This window comes from Scyliorhinus torazame, chromosome 6, assembly GCF_047496885.1.
Source record: "Scyliorhinus torazame isolate Kashiwa2021f chromosome 6, sScyTor2.1, whole genome shotgun sequence".
NCBI classification, from domain to species: domain Eukaryota; kingdom Metazoa; phylum Chordata; class Chondrichthyes; order Carcharhiniformes; family Scyliorhinidae; genus Scyliorhinus; species Scyliorhinus torazame.
In genome coordinates, this window is record NC_092712.1 from 205929004 (window position 1) to 205950298 (window position 21295).

General features: G+C 43.4%; 1 protein-coding gene across 5 annotated transcripts in view; it reads left to right on the forward strand.

Annotated features, from left to right (window-relative positions):
• The window catches only part of LOC140425237 (retinoic acid receptor beta-like), a 325114-nt gene that overhangs the window by 22222 nt on the left and 281597 nt on the right, over window positions 1-21295 (forward strand). For 4 of the 5 annotated variants that reach the window (XM_072509317.1, XM_072509318.1, XM_072509321.1 and 1 more), the window contains exon 2: window positions 12643-12791. In XM_072509317.1, the coding sequence (XP_072365418.1) occupies window positions 12643-12791 (149 nt within the window). Of the gene's footprint in view, window positions 1-12642; window positions 12792-12840; window positions 14966-21295 lie in introns of those variants that run through there. The other variant, XM_072509319.1, reaches the window with a different exon arrangement.

A 21295-nucleotide genomic window follows, 5' to 3' on the forward strand; every position in this document is an offset into this window, starting at 1 on the left:
AGCTCAATGACACAAATAGATCGAATACCCAAATGGAAGACCGGCAGGAATGCTGCTCAACTAGCTAAATAATGCAGAGCAGGCTGAGCCAGCTGTAGAGGCCACCGTTTCCCAGAGAAATGCGCACTGAAGATATTAACCAAGGTTCCATCTAGATTGCTGACTTGTTTTCGGAGGCATAGAGAAGAGCTCTCTGCAGGATTAGCCACACTAAATTGCCCCTCAATTGGAAAAAATGAATTGGGTACTCTGAATTTAAAAATAAATAAATGAAATGTACCAAATGTGTAGGTGGACACTGATCGGAATAGAAGTGTTACAGTTGTTGTTCGAATTTGTTTAATCGTAATCTGAGCTAATCAGATTTCAGAAACAGGCTGCTTCAAATACAACATCGAGCAAGATTGAACATGACTGTGAAGTAATCCATCAGAACCAAAAATTAGATCCAAGAGTATTGAAACTGAAAAAAATTGAAGACGGACTATAGTTGTACAAAAGAACATGACGCATTTGGCCCACATTTCATTCACTCTCACACACTATATGTAGCCAAAATACTTTATATTCATGTAATCCTAGCATAAGACCAGAAAGCATATAATGTCGAACTATTCAAAGGATTTTTTCTCTCTCTTTCACAGAAAAGAGAGTTTTAAACTGATTTCCGACCCAGGAGGAGTTTTACCAACATCCACAAAAATATAACAATGTTTCATTAATGCTAACATTAAATCATATATACCTCTGTAATTAGCATGCATTCACTCAAATTTTCAGAGTAACTCTTAAAAAAAATAGCTGGCTGAATATTTACTAATACCGTCCACAGATTTGAAGTCATCTAAAATGTTGCTCCATGTATCAACTCTCAATAGCAGCCCCCATCAGTCCCTTGCTTGTTGTCTTACATTGGCTCCCAGTCAAGCAAGTTCTTGGGTTTTAAAATTGTCATCCTTGTTTTCAAATCCCTCTGTGGCCTTGCGTCTCACCATCTCTGTAATCTCCTCCAGCCCCACAATCTGTGCTCCTCTAATTTTAACGCTTGTGCGTCCCCAAGTTCCAGAATAACCTCCCCACACCCCTCATAGAACATTACAGTGCAGTACAGGCCCTTCGGCCCTCGATGTTGCTCCTGGTTTCCCTCCGTTAAGGCATTCCTTGAAATATAAGTTGTTGTTGAGATAGTCAACGGTTCTAGCAAATGATTATTTCTTGTTTTGCCACAAAAGAACAAACCTCTCCTTTAGAGGGTAGACGAGACTTGAATAGTGTGATGTGGGAGAGATAGGTTCCTTGAGAGTGTGATTTGCTTGATTATTTTGGGGATCAGAAAGGAATTATTGTGGAAATGAATGAAAAAGGAGTTGTCTGAGAGTGAATCGTGCATGCTCTTCAGAAGGGGAAAACTTGATGCTTGATGGCATCCTTTGTGAAGCTTTGAATGTCACCTTCCCGAAATGTCAATTCACCCAAAACTGCATTCTCGACCTCATTGAACTCCAATTGTTCAACACTGAATCCTTCCCCCCCCCGCCCCCGAATGAAATTGAAAAAGAATGCAAATGGTGTTCTTGCCACCTGCAAATTGGAGGGCCAACCTGCCATTAACTTCCACTGGGAGAATTGCAGTGCAATTTTACACCAACGGCATTCCAACTTTTTTTTAGCTCCAATAGATTCTCTGGTCCCACCCACCACAAAACCCTCAGTTGGGATGGGGGAATTCTGCTCAAAGATTCAGGAGCATTTGTGTTCAGACTTATAAGATAAGGAACTTTTAATTTTTCATTTGTTTTCACCGTCCTGATCTAATTATGGCTGGATCAATGCTGCCCTTGTTTGCCATAGCAGGACAACCGAATGTGTAGGCCTGTCTGTGCTCAGGTTATTGCGGCACTGTTAGTTGTTAGTTGGTTTCCTGTTTTAGCTAATACATTCTGTTAGTGTCCCTCTCTGACCAGTTTTGTGTGTCTCCAGATACATTCCTCTGCAGCACCTAGTCCCCTAGTCCCCACTAAGATTTTATTGTCGTCATTTTATTGGAGAGTTGAACATTGTGACATTGCACTGACACTGTAATCTAGTTTTAAAGAAGCTAAGGAAACATTCAGAGATCAGTAAGACTTTGGAAGTTATCCAATAATACTGCTATGTGCTATCAATGCATTTCTGATACATTAGCTCAGACCTCGCTTATGAAAAGAAAGTTTGCCCATAAAATACTAAACAAAATCAATTCCTCCAGAAGAGCAACTTGTTCTTGCACAAAACACTTTTAAAGTAGGTATTCTGGAGGAGTAAATTTGGAGGCGTCTTGAAAGTGGCCATAAATTGGTGGCTAGTGAGTCCTGGAGTGAAAAATAAACTTTGAGGCAGGTCATCAGGACATGTTACATTCAAATTATAACTGAAAACTGCTGAAGTTCATTCTTTTTTCTTGGATTGATAAAAAACAGACCTGCCCTGGTTCTGTGGCCTGGAATTAAAAAGGGGTTGCTTTTGTTTCCTAACTTTAGGTGTCTTATAAATAAATGCAGTATTGAATGTACACTGAGGTATGTAGCAAATCTGTTCCTAATTACTTGTACTTCAGTTGAACTTTCGCGTTTCCTTTGACATGCTGCCTAATATATGCGAACTGCATGTCTTTTGCTCCAACAGTGAATTCATAAAAAAAATCCTGTCTGACTCCTTTCTGTGCCAACAAAAATGAGGAATAACAGAGTGTTTTGACCAAATGCAACACTTTGCGATATACCCTAATTAAACAAAGTTGTTCCATTCCATATGCGGCTTGCAGCTTAGTACTCAAAACTCCCCCTGGGGCGGTACAGGAAATGCCTTTTGCTTTACAACTTCTTTCTTTTCTGGAGATTACAGTTTTTCTCCTCATGTTTTGCAGTGTTCTCCCCTTTCTACTGATGGTGCTGGCTCTTCTTGGAGTCCAGTTCCATGGATGCCGACATCCCTTCAGCATCTTAGAACATAGAACATACAGTGCATAAGGAGGCCATTCGGCCCAACGAGTCTGCACCGACCCACTTAAGCCCTCACTTCCACACTATCCCCGTAACCCAATAACCCCTCCTAACCTTTTTGGTCACTATGGGCAATTTATCATGGCCAATCCGCCTAACCTGCACGTCTTTGGACTGTGGGAGAAACCGGAGCACCCGGAGGAAACCCACGCAGACACGGGGAGAACGTGCAGACTCTGCGCAGGCAGTGACCCAGCGGGGAATCGAACCTGGGACCCTGGCGCTGTGAAGCCACAGTGCTAGCCACTTGTGCTACCGTGCTGACATTGGTGTCTCCCACTTTGTTGCTGTACCCATAGTGTAACAAGTGCTGGCCCCTGATTGCTGGGCAGTAGCCATTGTTGAAAATGTGTGCATATGGATATCGATTGCCAACTACATTGAATTCCGCCACCCTCTCCCCAACTCCGGCAGCCCCTCCCTAACCAAGTCGCCCGTTGGCAGTTTTGGCTCACGCTTTTTGGGTGAGTTTACAGATAACTGGCACTTCTGAAACCATGGGCGGGATTCTCCGCCAGCGGGATGCTCCGTTTTGCTGGCGCCCGGGGGTTTCCTGATGGTGTGGGGCTGCCCCACAATGGGAAACCCCATTGACCGGCCGGCGTAACGGAGAATCCCGCCGGCGGGTCGGCGCAGAAATGTGGCATGGCGGGGGGGAGAATCCAGTCCCATATCGCAGAAAGCGTTACTTTCTTGAAGAGAATAGCGGAGAGAAGTGACTGAAGCGGTAAAGTATATAATATTTACCATAAGGTTGTCAACAAGAATTAGCTGTTATCTGGCAGGACATTTTCCCTGTTACAGAATGGCTCCATCCACAAAGATATCTGACTATCTTGGCCTTTTAAGGAAATCCTGTGCAGATAGTGGTTTGTTTATTGAGCTGTTGTTTCATTTGGTCTGAATGTGAAATGCATTCAAGTGCATATAATCGATCACATTGCATGTTGCGACTGCACATTGTCAGAATTACCAAAAGAATACTGCTTTTAAAAGGGGAATGAGTTTAATGTTTTTCATTTATTTATGTGATTGAAGTTTAAAAGGAGTTTGCAAACAAACAGTTGAATAAACTGGCCGCTCCCTTCTTGTTCAGAAACTTAAAAGCACCTTTTGTGCTGGTTTGAAATTAAGAAACCTGTTTTGTTTGAGAAATTGCATGCAAGCGTATAAACCTTTTGGCCACATTTTCTGGAACCGTACCAACTGGTTCTATGCAACATTTTTACAGACAACTACTTTTAGAGCAGTTAAAATGTGGAAACCAGCCATTCAGCCCAAACATCTGTATCAGCATTTACCCTTCACTCCAGCATGTTTTCACAATTGCATTTAACTGCCCATATCTGTTTATCTTTTGCTTTTTCAATGCACTAGCCACTATAATCATGGATATTGACATCATTCCCGCCTCAACTACTAATCTAGAAAATTAATCCCACAGTCACCCAACTCTCTCCTGCCCTCTCTACTCTAAATCTCTTAAGATTCAATCTTTTACAGTACAAATAAGGGACAAGCAACCAGGGAAATTGCCTGGAGACCTGTATTATGACAACAGGACCCACTAGGCTAAGTAGTCTTAGATGTACCAGTAGAAGTCAGCCAACGTGCAGGAAGGAGGAAGAATGGGAATGGTGGCATGGTGACACAGTGGTTAGCACTGCTGCCTCACAGCGCCAGGGACCTGGGTTTAATTCTGGCCTTGTGTGACTGACTGTGTGGGGTTTGCACTTTCTCCCCGTGTCTGCGTGGTTTTCTTCCTGGCGCTCCGGTTTCTTCCGATCTCTCAAACCTTTGAAAACAGTAAGTACATGTTCATCTGATTCCGTCCCATCATAATTTTAAATATTTCTATTTTATTGCAACAAAAGCAACTTTTTTAAACAAAAAAACAAACATTTGTATTTATTTATACAAGACAGCCTCCTACTGAATCTGCCCCTATAATTTCTATATCCATTAAACATCTCTATTCTTTCTATAGTGTTTCGCCCAATATTGTAACTGAGGGCTTAATGGTCTGGATTTTCAGGTGTGCAGCGTTAATGGTCACCATAGATTTCAAAGAAAGCGGTCCACAAAGATCTAGCAATTTTTCTGGCATTGATTTCTTCTTTTCCGATACTAGTTTAAACCTGGTGCCAAGGGGCCTTCCATGGTTCCAGTAAGCAGCCAATCAAATTGACAAATTCACGCAGCCAGCAAACCAGGAAGTAAAATGCACTGATTATCCTTCAGTTTTTGCAAATTTTACAGTGAGAAAAGTAAATATTGGAGGTAAACATTTGGAACTGCAATATCTAAACTTTTATTCAATTAAACTACGGAATTTTTATAATTTTGAAAAAATTCGTAATACACAAATATATTAGTTTTCAGGGCCAGAAAGGAAGCTCAGTGGTAATCATGACTGTGTAAAATGTCAAAAACACAGATACACCTTGTTAACAAGGTGTAACATTTTTGGGGAGTTTTTTTTAACAGTGATATTACAATATAAATGGGGAAGCTCTCATTAGTTCACTCATTTAATGGATGATTTCCACCTGCTGGGACGGTAACAGAGTATCCTGTCAAGGGGTGAGGAAATTACTGGCAGCAACTTGTGGATTTCTGCATTTAATGCGTATATGCGGGATGCCAGAAATTACTGCCTGTTTCATAGTGGTAATGATGGTGAATACTGACTGTTTCATTGTAATTACAATTACAAATTCCAGGCCAGTAAGATATATATAGGCCGGTCGTTAACTCATATCTTTTTAATATTCTGCATTTCTTGTAATACCGTCTGCAATGACATTAGCTTTTTTTTTACAGATTTATTAACCTGAGATGCTGCCTTCAATATCCTGAGATTTCAAAGTTCAAAATTACCCCCGTTGTGATCATTTTTACCGCCTGTTCTTTCAGTAATGATTTATTTTTTTAAATTAATTATTTTAGGAACGAATCACAATCTCTTCTTGATGGTTTGAGTGCTGAAGTTTAGTTTAAAAGTTGCTGACAGTTGATTTTTGCATTGAAGCTGTTGGGAATATAAAGTGGGTTGTAAATTTTGCTTTAACACATCTAAGATGTGTTTGAAAGGAACTCCAGTTGTAGCATTGCTTTGCTTCTTGTAAACGATCATATTAAATTCACTTTCCTTAAAGGTAGGCGCGATTTACTGGCCTTACCATGCCCGAATGGGTGACGCGATGAGGACGTTGAAACTCACGAGAGGCCTCTTGCGAGATTCATGACGCTTGAGGCATCTAGCGAGATGTCGTAATCTGGCTCTCACCCACGTCAATCTTTGACCAAGAACGTGCCTATACTTTCTCAGGAAACTAAGGAAATTCAGCATGTCCATGTTGACTCTTACCAACTTTTACAGATGCACCAAAGAAAGGGCTAGCACAGGTGCCACGTGGAACTAGTGTAATTCCAATGAACGCTGGCATGTGTTTCGTCGGGGTTGCTTTTGGCACTGGAGAGGCAGGAACTGCATATAAGCGCGCCACTCCCCAACACCCTCATCCCAGCCAAGATGATAGCAGTGGTTGCGCTGGAGCATGCCCAACCCGTGAAGGGTTGGCTGGGCCAGAGGGTACCTAGGGGGGGTGGCCTGGAGAGGCATTTATGCGACCTGTGGTGCTAAATTCACAATGGGTAGCCAGTGGCATGCGCAGTCACGTGGCTGCCTTGCAGGCTGTGGCAATGGTGGTACATGCTTGTCCACACTGACCCACGGCCCACCTCCTGGCCGTCACCCGCTTCTCTTCCAATCCTGGCAGAAGCCCCCCCCCCACCCCAGCCAGCAGCACAACTGTCAGCACACTATAGCGACGTTGGACACCTTTTGTATTCCCTCTCTCTCCCTCAACAGCCACGGCGGCTGTTTCCCGATTTTCAATACCACAAGTGAACCTCGCAGTCAGTAATTTCTCCTGGAGCATCGCGGGAAGCCCGGAAATTGGCAGGTCGGGCCTGTTAATGATATGCCAACAACTGTTACAGTACAATTTGCACATTTACGCGGCATGGAACACATTCATGCCACTGCCAAGGCGCCGGAGCATGGCATTCTGTCAGGCGCCCGACGCTGGCCTCAATTGGTGACTGACGTGCGATTCTCCACCTGATAGGGTTTCTCGAACGGTTGTCACTGGGTGGAGAATCCTGCCCGACATGTGGTTGAATAGTGATGTGGATCTCACTCAAAAAGCCGGGGGAGAAACACCAAACTCACCATAAATGACGCTTCGACATTTTTGGTTGAATCACACCTTATGTGTTTTTATGTTCGCAATTGCATGGGCTAGAAACTTGTCTCGGACAATAGTGCAAATGGGCATTGTTGGATCAACTGTCGGTTATTCACAGTGCCTGATATTCAATTCCATTAAAGTCGATGGAATTAAACGTTGGGCATTATGTGTAAGTGGCAACTGATCCCAATACTGCCTGTTCTGTGCCAATCCCAAAATGAATTTCTACCCCACTGTTCCTGCATTCTTTTGGGATTTTAACAAACTATTAATCAGTCAAAATAATTTCCAAATCTTGAATAAGGTATGACTTTGGCTCGAAGATAAAAGCAAATTACTGTGGATGCTGGAATCTGAAACATAAACAGAAAATACTGGACAATCTCAGCAGACCTGACAGCATCTGTGGAGAGAGAAGGGAGCTAACGTTTTGAGCCTGGATGCATCTTTGTCAAAGCTAGAGAGAACTGGAAATAGGGTCAGATTTATACTGTAGTGGGTGCGTGGAGCAGTGAGGCTGGATAGGGGGCGAGTGATAGTTGGAGATTGACAAAGATGTGGACAGAAAGCCGGTGAGTCCAGGGGGCCGGGTGAATCTGGCAAATGTATATTTAAATGAGCCATACTGCTCATTTGAATATGTTGATCTGGATCACGCCCAGTGAGAGCGAGATCCGGATCGCGACAGCTCGCGAGATTTCGTTGAATTTCACGAGACGTTTCGAGTGTCGTGAACTTTGGGAGAGCCTCTCGTGAGATTCAATGTCCTCGTCCCGACACCAAGTCGGGCGCCGCGAGGCCGCTGACTTGTGCCCAAATGTGTGTGAACATTTCAAATGCATAAAGTGCAATTTTTACAAAAGTAGAGATTGGTCCTTTATTCATAGTCGTACAATAATCATGATCATACAGCCCATCACAGGTATGCTGGCTCCTCAAGGAAGGGATTCAATCCGTTCCACCCTGCTGCTCTTTAACCATAGCCCGACAGTTGTTTCTTTTTCTTTCTTTCCTATAAATTTAGAGTACCCAATTATATATTTTCCAATTAAGGGGCAATCTAGCTTGGCCAATCCACCTACCCTGCACATTTTTTGGGTTGTGGGGGTGAGACACATGCAGATGCGGAGAATGTGCAAACTCCACATGAAGAGTGACCCGGGGCCAGGATCAGTTGCTTCCTTTTCAAGTATACATCCAGCTACCCTTTGAAATTTATGAATGAATCTGCTTCAACCATTCTTTCAGACCCTGTAGTCTTGCAGTAATAACCATTGGGTGGGGTTTTATGGTTCCTCTGCCGGCAGCATTTTGTAGTCCTGCTGAACTCTTCTTCTCATTTTAAGACCCCCCCCCCCCCCCCCCCCTCCTTCGCCACAGGGTAATAAAATTCCGCCCAAAGTGTATGTATTTTCCAGCATCAGTAGTAAAGATGCCTTGTTTGAAAATTTAAGCCTTTTTACTGGATATTGCAACAAAAAGGACATACAATTATGTTGCAATTTTGCCCTAATATGATAATGTAACAAAGTAATAAGATATTGCATTTCTATAAATTGATCTGCACCATACAGGTTCAGCGGGACAATAATTGTATTAGGTTTCATAGTTTCTTGGAGATGAATTAATCATTGAAATGAAGGATTACAGTACCATGTGCTGCACTTTTCATTGGCCCCTTTGGTATCAGCAGTGGATACCCTGGTCAGTAGAAATCTGGAAAAACATGACCAGATCCATAATGTAGCTCTAACTGCTATGCCACCATAATATTCCTTATGCATGTATTGTATTACAGTTTTTGCGCCAAATTATATCTCAATGTTAGTGTGTAAAATTGTCAACAAGAGCAGCTGAAGTGGAGTGCCCAGGACAATGGCTTATTGCCAGATTGGCTTCAATGTAACAGCTAAAGTCAACAAGCACAACAAATAGTGTATCTCTTGTGACAGCATGACTGTATTAAATTTGTCCGGTGTATACTTTACTCTCCAATACAAACTCAAATTCAAAACTATACACAGATATCAAATTGGCATAATGCAGCACTGCACATATGCAAATATTAAGAAGAAACCTCCAAGCCAATTTAACCTGGTGGCACATTTGAAGCAATTTTATTTGTCAATTTTCTCTCATCCTGGCCAAGTGTCTGCCAATAAGGAAGGTGGCAACAAAGGAACAGGAGTAGACAAGACCGTTCCATCCATTAGATTATCATAGGTGGTTACATTAATCTTGATCTCTGAAAAGCACACAATCCTATATTAGTGCAAATTTTAACTGCTTCACCGTTCTCTGAGAATGAAAAGAAAGTGCTAGTTTGTAGATAGTTTTGGGTTATGGATCAATGCCCATCAAAAGCTTAAGTGAAAGCTTATTTCACACTTGGGCGGGATTCTCCTACCCCCCGCCGGGTCTGAGAATCGCCCGGGGGGAGGGGGGGGGGCGGCGAGAATCCCGCCCCCACTGGCCGCCGAATTCTCCGGCACCGGAGATTCGGCGGGGGCGGGAATCGCGGCGCGTCAGTTGGCGCGCCAGTCGGCGGGCCTCCCCGGCAATTCTCCGGCCCGCAATGGGCCGAAGTCCCGCTGCTGTAATGCCAGTTCCGCTGGCGTGAATTAAACCACCTCCCTCACCAGCGGGACCAGGCGGCGCGAGCGGGCTCCAGGGTCCTGGGGCGGGCGCAGGGCAATCTGGCCCCGGGGCGTGCCCCCACGGTGCCCTGGCCCACGATCAGGGCCCACCGATCCGCGGGCGGGCCTGTGCCTTGGGGGCACTCTTTCCCCTCCGTGTCGGCCATAGCCTCCGCGATGGCTGACGCGGAGGAGACCCTCCCCTGCGCATGAGCGGGGTGATGTCAGCAGCCGCTGGCGCTCCCGCGCATGCGCGGACTTCCGCTGCCCGACGGAGTCCCTTCGGCCCTGGCTGGCGTGGCGCCAAAGGCCTTCCACGCCAGCCGGCGGGACGGCAATCATTCCAGCGCGGGCCTAGCCCCTAAAAGTGAGGGCTTGGCCCCTAAAGGTGCGGAGAAATCCGCACCTTTGGGGCGGCCCGACGGGACCCCCCGCCCCGCCTGGTAGGGGAGAATCCCGCCCAAGATTCTTCTGTCATCAGAGAGTAGGTTTTCAGCACATTTACTTGGGTTGGATTTTAGCTGATGTTTCACTAGGACATGCATTACTGAGTCACACTGTATGTGTGTGAGGGTTGGGCGAGGGAGGGGCCAAGTCTGCCACTATACTCTTTATTCCGATTCAATGCTCCTTTGAAATTAATTCTCAATCTATTTTGGATCTGCGCTGTTTGTTTTGACCTCTTACAGTATTAATGCAGTTATTCCTACTGATGATAAGAATTCAATAGTTCTACCATTTGCCATGTTTATTTATCATGGAAATATTTTAATGCACCTAATGCTATCCTGTTATTTATTTTTATATAGACAGTCTTTCAGCAATACATTACATAATCATGTCCAATTAATTTCTTTACAGTGGGTGTTTCTTTTTCCAAGTTTTTAATCCCACTCTTTGCATCTAGCACCTCTTGTGATCGAATTGAATGCAGATTGAGTGATCACGTTGCCTACTCACTCAGTTTTGTCTGTGAGTACATTCTGACCTTCCTGTGGCTCAACCATTTCAACGTCCCCACTCATTCTTCCTATTGATTTTTCCATCTTTACTCTCCTATATTGCTGCAATCGAGTTCAACAAAAAACTTCAGGAAAATCCATCCCCATCCCATCATTTGTAACTGCTGGCCTAGTTGGATAAATCCTGATTGAGTACTGACTGACTGACGATTGAATTTAGCAATGAGGTTAGGTATTACACCACATTTCATGGTTTCTGTCTTTTCTTTGATGTACAATCCAATAGATGTTGAAATGTGGTCGAAATTACCAGTGGGCTCCGATAAGTTCTCTTCGTTTGGTGCCAGTAAAACTACATTACCACCAAATTCCAAATCTGTCAAATCCATTGTATACCAGGATTTGTGCTGTAATCTGTTCCTCAGTGCCCATTCCTTTGTAATTATATTTCCAAGATGACAGTAATCTTTAGATGAAAGTAGAAGTGTTTATACTCAGGAAATAGCATTTAAAGGGGACATCTGCATTTTTGGATAAACCACAAGTGATTTCTAAAGTGCGTTGTAAGTTGCTACATCTGAACAACAGCACCAGAAGTAAAATGCACTAGAACTATTCCACTTGGTCATGACTTATTTGAAGTATCATACACATTATTCTTGCTTGTTATCCTGTTATCTTTAGTTCAAGTTAAAACAAATTGTGTAATTGTAATGGATACCTTTCTTTCTATTTTGTATTTGTACTGTATTAGCAATCTTAAATGCATCTGTGAATAGTCAGTATTACTTCACTTGAATTATTTTTTCAATTGGATTTTTTATAGTGGAAGATAATTACATTGGGCCGTAGAGCATTATTCTACTTTGGCACCCAATATAGACAATCAAGCACTCCCAGGCCTGGCACACTGGAGCTGAATGAAGCTTCCTACACTTTGCCCCCACAATGTACCTCAAAGCAGACTTCTACTGCATCAGTGTGAACTTCTGAATTTTCCACATCAGCCATTGTTCTGATTGATACTGCCAATTCATGTTGAATTATGAACAGTTGTATGACGTGGAAATCTGCTTACTGGAATATATATTGACTCATTCACAGAGGAATCCTTGTCATTTATATTATCAGCCCCATAGATCCATGAATTTAAAGCCTAGAAGTAAATCAATTGACTCATCGTTTCCTTGCAAATACCAGCTCTTCAAATGAAGAAAAAATGATTACAAAGCATTTATAGCTATGATAATTGTAGGCTCAGTTGTCATTATTATTCTTATCTCAGAGTATTCTATTTTTTCAACAAGTTTTTCATTATTTTATGGAAGGAATACATTCCTGAGATAGGAGTGAGTAACAATTAATCCCCTTTACATGTATTTTCATGACAAATTTCATTGTAGGTTGTGTTCACTGCCTTCACTGGACCAAATATTGTATATATATATATATATGTGGATGGTATGTTAATGTTGCAGTTTATTGGCTGTGGCCTGAGGGACATTGACACATGAGATTAGGTTGCCATCTGTTCTACTGTTTGGGACGGCACATTTTGCCTATTTACTCCTATTATGATGGTCACCCTGATCCTTTCATTCTTACTGGGGGTTATTAGCACATTGGTGGGGAAGGGATTATGAGAAAGGTAGTTTATATGTCTGATTAACTGCAGTATTTTCTTTATCTAGCAATGTAAGTCTTACTTTTTAAAAATATGCACACAAGAATTTTGTTTTGTTTTCAGCAATTGAAACACAGAGCACCAGTTCTGAAGAGATTGTACCAAGCCCACCATCCCCAATTCCACCTCCACGGATATACAAACCTTGCTTTGTCTGTCAGGACAAGTCATCAGGCTATCACTATGGAGTCAGTGCCTGTGAAGGATGCAAGGTAGGGCTGCCGAATGCTGTAAAGAGAATTCATTTTATAAATCAAAGTTTTTAATTTAATGATTACTATTTGTTTGTTTCTGGTCTGTGGAATTGAAGCTATCAATGTGTCAACATGTAAGCTTTCCAAGTACATACTTTACAGACTGCTGCTGGAGAGGCTAGTAATATTGCAGGAGCCCAGCATTTGAGTACCAGCATCTGTATAGAGATATTTATTTGTTAAGTTAGGCCTGATCCAGAATAGACCGGCACCAATTACTTATGAAACTACCAGAGAGGGGGAAAAAAGCCATTGTGATGGCCCACCTACCTATTGTAATTGTCTGAAGATGGCGAAAGCATATCTCCTGTTCCTGAGGGTGGCCTCAGCGGTGTGCACCAGAGTTCCCTCTTACTCTTCATCCACATGCTAAGCTCAGTGGTATCATTCATTGACATGGATTAACTTTCCATCACCACCCATAACCGCTGCCGCAACTGTTTGCCAGTTGAGCATCTTGGATACGCCAGTACTTTTCATACCAACATCAAATGAGGCTGACTTCTTTTGCAGGATTGCTCAATTATACCTTAAATTTGCATAGACGGGCTAGATAGTCATTTTGAAATATCTCATAGGGATTCTCCCCTACCCGGTGGGGCGGGGGGTCCCGGTGGGAGGGAGTGGCGTGAACCACTCCGGTGTCGGCCCGCCCCAAAGGTGCGGATTTCTCTGCACCTTTAGGGGCGAAGCCCTCACCTTCAGGGGCTAGGCCCGCGCCGGAGTGGTTGGCGCGCCGCCGGCCAGCGGGAAAGGCCTTTGGCGCACGCCAGTTGGGGCCGAAGGGACTCCGCCGGTCGGCGGAAGTCTGCGCATGCGCAGGAACGTCATACGTACAGACAAAATCAATGATGCAAGACGATGCTTTGAATGCGAGTCTTTGCAGGTAATTAAGTCTACAGGACCTGTAGAGTTAATTACCTGCAAAGACTCACTCAAAGTATCATCTTGCATCTTTGATTTTGTCTCTATATATGTTTCTAGTACCCACCTCTTCATTCACCTGAGGAAGGTGCAGTGTTCCGAAAGCTAGTGATTCGAAACAAACCTGTTGGACTTTAACATGGTGTTGTAAGACTTCTTACTGTACTTTTTGAATGACTCCAGATTTTTTCCACTACTCCCCTATGCGGAATTACCATTCCAGGTATTGATCACTTTTCCCAAGAAGATGTGTTTCCTGACAACAGCTCTGAACTTTCCTTTGAATAGTTTTTATCTTTGTCCAATTGTGCACAATCATATTTTCACTTGGGAATAATCCACATCATTAACATTTTCATCTCAATTTATAGCTTGTGTACCTTTATACGGTCCTCTTTCAGTCAGCTCTTGTGAAGGTTGAAAAGTTAATATTCTTCCAGCTGTTCCTCTTAACTCAGCTCTCCAATACTTGGGACTATCCTTCTGTTCCTTCCCTGCACCATTTCCATGGCTCAGACGTTTCCTTCTGTCATGGTGACTATTATCCTGTTCTCCAGTTTAGTTTTGCTTGCATGGCCGATTTGACTAGCTTACTTTGCAATTAAAAAAAACATTTCAGGTGGCATATGTCGATCGGGAGCAATAAGGGTCCTCACACTGATCCATGGAATACTCCACTGAGTACCTTTCCGCAGGTAGATATTACTCCTGAGTATTTGTATTCTCTATTGAGTCTCTTTTAGTCAAACCATGTCCACCTATAGTGACTAGACTAATGTGCTACCTGAAGACCTGTTGACATGTTAACAAATTTAGTGACTTAATAAGCAAGCCTCACCCTTAGTACCCATTTTTGGCATTCAAACGTTTTTTTTTTAATGCAGTTATCTGTGATATTCTTTTGTTCTTTTCTACCTGCTTCTGTCAATTTGTATTTTGTTTCAACAATGAGTGGAGATGACCTCACGCCAGAATTGGCGTGGAACACTTTGCAAGCTCGCTAGTCTGCAGGGCTGCAGCTCCAGTAGACATCTAGGACTCCAATTCCATTGGGCAGACCTGTTTTTAAATGGTTCATCTGTCACTGCAAAGAAGGTGAAATTCTTCAAAAGGCAAAGGATTGGCATGAACAGAAACCAAAATTGCCAAACTGCACCACGTTCTGGGTGATGGGAACAGCATCAGCCCTTTTGATACATGAAATTCTGGTGAGTGACATTTGCAGTTTCTTGAGAAAAATGAAAACAATGTTTTATTGCCCATAACATGTCTCTGTTTGATGTGTATTTTTTAATTGCCGATTCAGTTTTCTTTGGGCACAACTTATTGTAAAAATATCTATAATTCATAAACTCTCCAAAGTCACTTAAAAGAGTCATATCTTCGTAGATGGTACTTCCACATCCATATCCTTGAAACCACTTCAACATTGTCACCATGGCCTTGGAGGAGCAGGACAACGAGACATCTGGAATAGGGACACATTTCACCGCCCAAAGACCAGGAGGGATCTGGAGTTCAACCTGTACACTGCTGCTGCTGCATAGGGGGGATTCAACACCTCTCTTCCTCTGAAGCACAATCGAAAGCTGGAGAGTCTTCTGCTGCTACAAGTAGAAGCACGCCAGCCATAGTTAATTGTTCCTGGGCCTTCATCACCATCACTATACACAGAAAGATTGAATCGACTTGAAATTTCAACATCTATTAAATGTCTGTGTGATTGTGCAATCTGTTTTATCACATCTAAATGTTAACACAACATTACTGTACATAATTTAGCTGATGCATTTGGTGAATGAGATGGGCTCTGGAGGTCAGCACGATGGCACAGTGGTTAGCACTGCTGCCTCACAGCACCAGGGACCTGGGTTAATTTCTTCTGACCGTAGGTGACTGTGTGGAGTTTGCGGTTTCGCCCGCATCTGCGTGGGTTTCCTCCGAGTGCTCCGGTTTCCCCCCACAGTCCAAAGACGTGCCGGTTAGCTGAATTGGCCATGTTAAATTGCTCCTTAGTGTTCAGGGATGTGCAGGTTAGGTTACGGGAATAGGGCAGGGTGGACATGGGTCGGGTGCTCTTTTGGAGATCAGTGCAGATTCGATGGGCCAAATGGCCCCCTGCACTGGGATTCTATGATTCTATGTAGTGAATCTCTTTACCAACAGTTCAGAATGCAGTCAGTCTGCTGCTTGCAGCTCTGGAATGTCAGTGTTTTGAGCATTCTGGTGTCCTCCCATGGCCACATTTAATTATTGAAAAATATCTCCTTTTCCTTGTAGTTTCCTAATTTTTAGTGGACTGCTGCCTCATTTCACAAAGTCCCTGGGAATGAAAGTTTGATATTTTATGTCATTTCAATAAGGAGCACAGTGATGCTTACTGACCCGCATGAAAGAAAAATCCATAAATGTGGAACTGACATTTGAAAAAAACACAGGAACTGGAAATGGTCACAGGTCTGACTATGTAATGTAACCATCTGGAGCTCTCAAATCCTCTGAAGACCAGTCAATAACTACAAGAGAAAGATAGAGAACTGAACAGTTTTGGTCCCCTTATCTACGGATAGATATACTGGCATTGGACGCAGTCCAGTGAAGGTTCACTAGGTTGATCTCAGGTATGGAGGAATTTTCTTATGAGGAGAGGTTAAGTAGGTTGGACCATTGGAGTTTAGAAGAATGAGAGGCAACCTTATTAAGGCATATAGGATTCTCAAGGACTTGACAGGGTAGATGCTGAGAGGATGTTTCCTCTTGTGGGAGAGTCCAGGACAGAGGGCATAATCTCAGAGCAATCCCATTTAAGACAGGAGTTAAGGAGGAATTTCTTCTCAGAGGGTAGCGAGTCTGTGGAATTCTTTACTGCAGAGGGCTGTAGAAGCTGGGTCATTAAGTATGTTCAAGTCTGAGATAGACAGATTTTTAATTGGTAAGGGAATCAAGGATTATGGGGATAAGGTGGGAAAGTAGAGTTGGGGATTATATCAGATCAGTCATGATCTCATTGAATGGTGGAGCATAATCGATGGGCTGAGTGGTATCCTTCTGCCCCAACATCTTACATATAATCTTGTGGTCTATAGGATGTAACCATCAGAAATTTCATTTGTATATTTTTGAATGACTTATTTGTCTGAAAATTTGTGATAGTTATTTTTCACTACAATTTGCCCACTGCAATTTTCTTTAGACACAATGTAAACCTGCGGCATGTTGCCATTTCACCTTTTAGGCAGTTGTTTGAATTTTATGTCACAGGCGGTGCTCATTTTTTCGGGTCCGGCCTTCTATTAATGTATACAAAGCACTGTCAACGTTTGTGATTTTGAGAAAAATCCATAATATTTGCTCTGCTCAGAACATTCCAAACACTTTGTCATATCTTAGTGATTTATTGTTTTTGCATTACTTTAATCTCCATGATTCATGATAATAGTGAGAGAGAGAAACTCTCATTCCCCCGCCAACCAATTGAATTGGGCACATTAAAATAGTGCAGAATCAATAAATCATAAGGGATTGCAAGCATTATCATCTTCCTGAGCAAAGCAGGATCAATATATCTGTAACAAATGCCCATGTATGGACATTGCTGTGTACTTCTGGAGGGAGATTTGGTTTGTGCACATTGAAACAATTAAAATTCACCAGAAAAATGTTACAATTGTAAACGTTAGCTGAGTATCCATTGAAAGCGCCTGATTACAATACTAATAGCTTTTGCTGCATGTATTGAAGCAATTAGTGGTGTCAGAAAAATATTATTGGTATAATTTCATACATTTACTTTACATTGTAAATTTCCTCGTGTATTAAATAAAAATGAAATTAAATGCATTGACTTAAGAAATAATAAAAGACTGGTTTCAATTTGAGTTGTAATGAGGTGATGTAAGAGATTTAAAATATTGGAAATGGCAGATGTACTTAAGTTAATTGGAATTTTCCATTACATTTGGTTAAAGTTTTTCAAGATCAATAATTTTTACATGTTGTGTTAACCCATTGTCAGAAAATGGAGGAATCAGGATAATGGTTGGGATCTTCTTGACTGGCAGGATCATTCCTGGGTCCTGGCTCTACCCATGTCAGCCGTCCACCCTTCTGCACTATCTGACGCAAGGCAGCCAATTAACAGGCTGCTTCTGCATTAGCTGTCCAATTAGCTCCGGTTTCCTCCCACAATCCAAAATCCACAGGTGGATTGGCCATGGTAAATTGCCCCTTGGTGTCCAAAGATGTGTAAGTTAGGTGGGGTTATTTGGTTATGGAGATAGGGTGGGGGAGTGGGCCTAGGTAAGATGTTCTGTCAGAAGGTCGTGTAGACTTGATGGGCTGAACGGCCTCCTTCTGCACTGTAAGAATTCTAATTAGGGACAGCGGGCAGCACACAGATAGGGGAGGCTCAAAGAGAGGGGGCCAAGGGGGTGTTGGTCGGCAGCCCCATTGGGAAGTGTGATGCTACTGAGGCAGACGGAGAGTGAGAGGGCATCATATGATGGAGGTGCTCACCTAAAGGTTCAATCAGCATCCTATAAACAGCTACCAGAACGATCTCGGGAATCAGTCTGTCAGGGAACTGGCTCCAAATGTCTGTAGGTGTGCTGCGTACAGCCTTTCTGCTTTGCACATGCATGATCATATGATAAGGCTTCGACCAATTGCCCTGATGTCATTTCTACTGTGTTGCTATCCATCTGACAGAGTGAAAGCCTGTGCGACGCCTTCATATTTGCCGAACAGAAAATCACCCCCCCCCCCACCGCACGTGCGCAAATCTCACCTCCACAGGAATGGGAAAATTCAAGTCAATATCAGAAGCAGCCATACACAAGGCTGCTTGACAATCCAAAACTGCTAAAAGGAAATACTGGGGTATTTGCACAGTGTATAGCAATACGAAGGGTGGATAGTTAACGGAACAGGGAATAATTTATCTGTAATTCCCATCAAACAGGAAAATATCAGTGGCCCAACAAAATACTTTCTGGGAACTCAATTTGAAAATGGAAGATAGATATTAATATAGTCCTGGTTTTCTCTCATTAAACAAATTATATAAAGCATTTCTCTTTTAAGTTGCATTGTTTATGTAAATGTGCTTGTTTCCCTCCCTGTGATGACTGTTAATTGACCTCTGTATCTTTTTGTGAATCTTCTCCTGCCCTTTACCACCTCCCCTCCACCCTTTGACGAGATGCAGGAGGCGTTCTGCAGTTTAAGCTTTCCCATAACTGCTTGCAAAATGAGCAGTTCTCAGTTAAGCGGGCAGCAAACAGTTTGTGAAAAGATCTTGAAGATTTTTCAAAAGCGGCTAAGAGAAGTGACTTCATGGTCTTTGTCGCAGTTTCTGAAAACCTAGTGTGCCCTGTGTGATGACTCCTGAACAATACTGGTATTGTGTGTGTGGAGAGAAACTAGTGCTTTGGCAGATTCTGCTGTCTGTTTAAGTCTTGTTACTTGTACTTGCACTGAAAAGACGACATTCCATTGCCAGCGGTGTGCTTTGGAGCCTTTTTGGCAAGTGCTGCAGTGGGTAGTACAGTTGCCTAGGGCTTTTTATTGGCAAAAACAGTAAGCTGCAGAATGTGAAAAGCAATGGTGGCATTTTAATGGCACTTAAAACAAACCTGTTTACGTGGATAATCAAAACTATAATGGTGCAACTTTGTGTTCGCTGATGGCAAAGATTAAAATCAAAAAGATGCTCGAGGAAGTTAAAAAATAAGTAGCAATTCTACAAGTCCACAGTGCTGTTAAGATTAAATAAAACTGATGCAATTTGAAACTCTAGCAATATTAATTGTGAAGTATCATAGTTTCCCTCCCATGTCACACGTGAAAATTACTATTCCTGGCTGACTGCTAACCCTCTAAATATCTAAAGCTGAATATTACAAAAGAGAATTAGAACAATAAAACACACTCAGTCCAGACTTTTCCCCCACATGGAATACTCTGCGGGTGCTGGTGCCATTTACAACGGGGACGGCACGGCGGCATAGTGGTTAGCACCGCTGCCTCAAAGCATCAGGGACCAGCGTTCAATCCCGACCTTGGGTGACTGTGTGGAGTTTGCACTTTCTCCCCGTGTATGCGTGGGTTTCCTCCGGGTGCTCCGGTTTCCTCCCACAGTCCAAAGAACTGCAAATTAGGTGAAATGGCCATACTAAAGTTGCCCTTGGTGTCCAAAGATGTGCAGGTTAAGTATGGTTATGGGGTGAGAGGGATAGGGTTGGGGCCTGGTTAGGGTGGTCTTTAAGAGGGTCAGTGCAGACTCGATGGGCCGAATGGCCACCTTCTGCACTGGAGGAATTCTATGGTTTACATAAACATGAACATGGCAGTCTCCCCTCCGAAGGGGATATCGGAGGTGAGTGCTCAGGCAGCTATAAATCTCCAGCGTCTTCAAAACTCAGGGTGCACTGGAGAGGACATGGGGGACACAAATGAGTTCAACTCCGGTCCGGGGCTGGGATTCAGTCTCTCAATCTCTGGGTGAGGTTTAGGAGGCCTTTTCTTCTCTTCATTTTGGGGTGTCCCTTGGTTAAAGGGGATTCGGAGGCTGGCATTCATGCATCGCTTCCTGTGTCCTCTTTGCTGGACTTGTGCTGAGAGAGTGCCTGTCCTTAGTGGGAGCTGGAAAGTGGGTGAGAGGAGATGAAAATACAGGCCTCAGAGGGTGTCCCACATTATTGTGGTCTGCTGCGCTCGCCACAACTTGGCACTGCAGAGGGGAGACCACCCGGCCAAGGAAGATATTGAGGAGCGCCACATCTCCTCGGAAGAGCAGGGAGTCGAGGAGGAAGGCGAAGGGCAACTCGCAGAGGAGGAGGAGGAATTACCTCATGCCATGGCCAGGGCCCACATGGGCCATCAAGCTAGGGGACGTCCTCATAGCCTCTCGGTTTGAGGACAACCAGGACAGTGGAGTGGGGATTGTAATCTCATCATTGCTGTGGTGCCAGTGGTAGGTTTTTGTGATGCTGCCCGATTCCATGGCAATTAGCCGGACTCTGTGGGAGAATAAGGGGGTTGCATTGCGGACAGAGCGATGCTCCTCTCATCCTCAGTGACATGTCTGACTCCTACCTGACAGAGAGCTGATGCGACCTGCCAATGAATGGACTAATCATGGAGTTTAGAGACACGGGATGAACTCTCATTTGCTACAGCCCCCTTACAGTATCCATCTATCTCTACTTTAAAAATATTCAAGAGTCATGCTTTCACCACCTTTTGAGGAAGAGAGTTCCAAAGACTCACACATCTCTGAGAAAAATAAAATTCTCGTCTCTGTCCTAAATGGACAAAGCCTTATTTGTAAATGGTGTCCCTTAGTTGGTTTCTCCCACTAGGGGAAACATCCTGTCAGCACCAACTCTGTCAACTCTCCTCAGGAACTCGTATGTTTCAAACAAGTCGTCTCTTACTCTTCTAATCTGCAACAGATACAAGCCTAGCCTGCCTAACCTTTCCTCACAAGACAACCTGCCCACTCCTGGTATTAGTTAAGCAAACCTTCTCTGCACTAC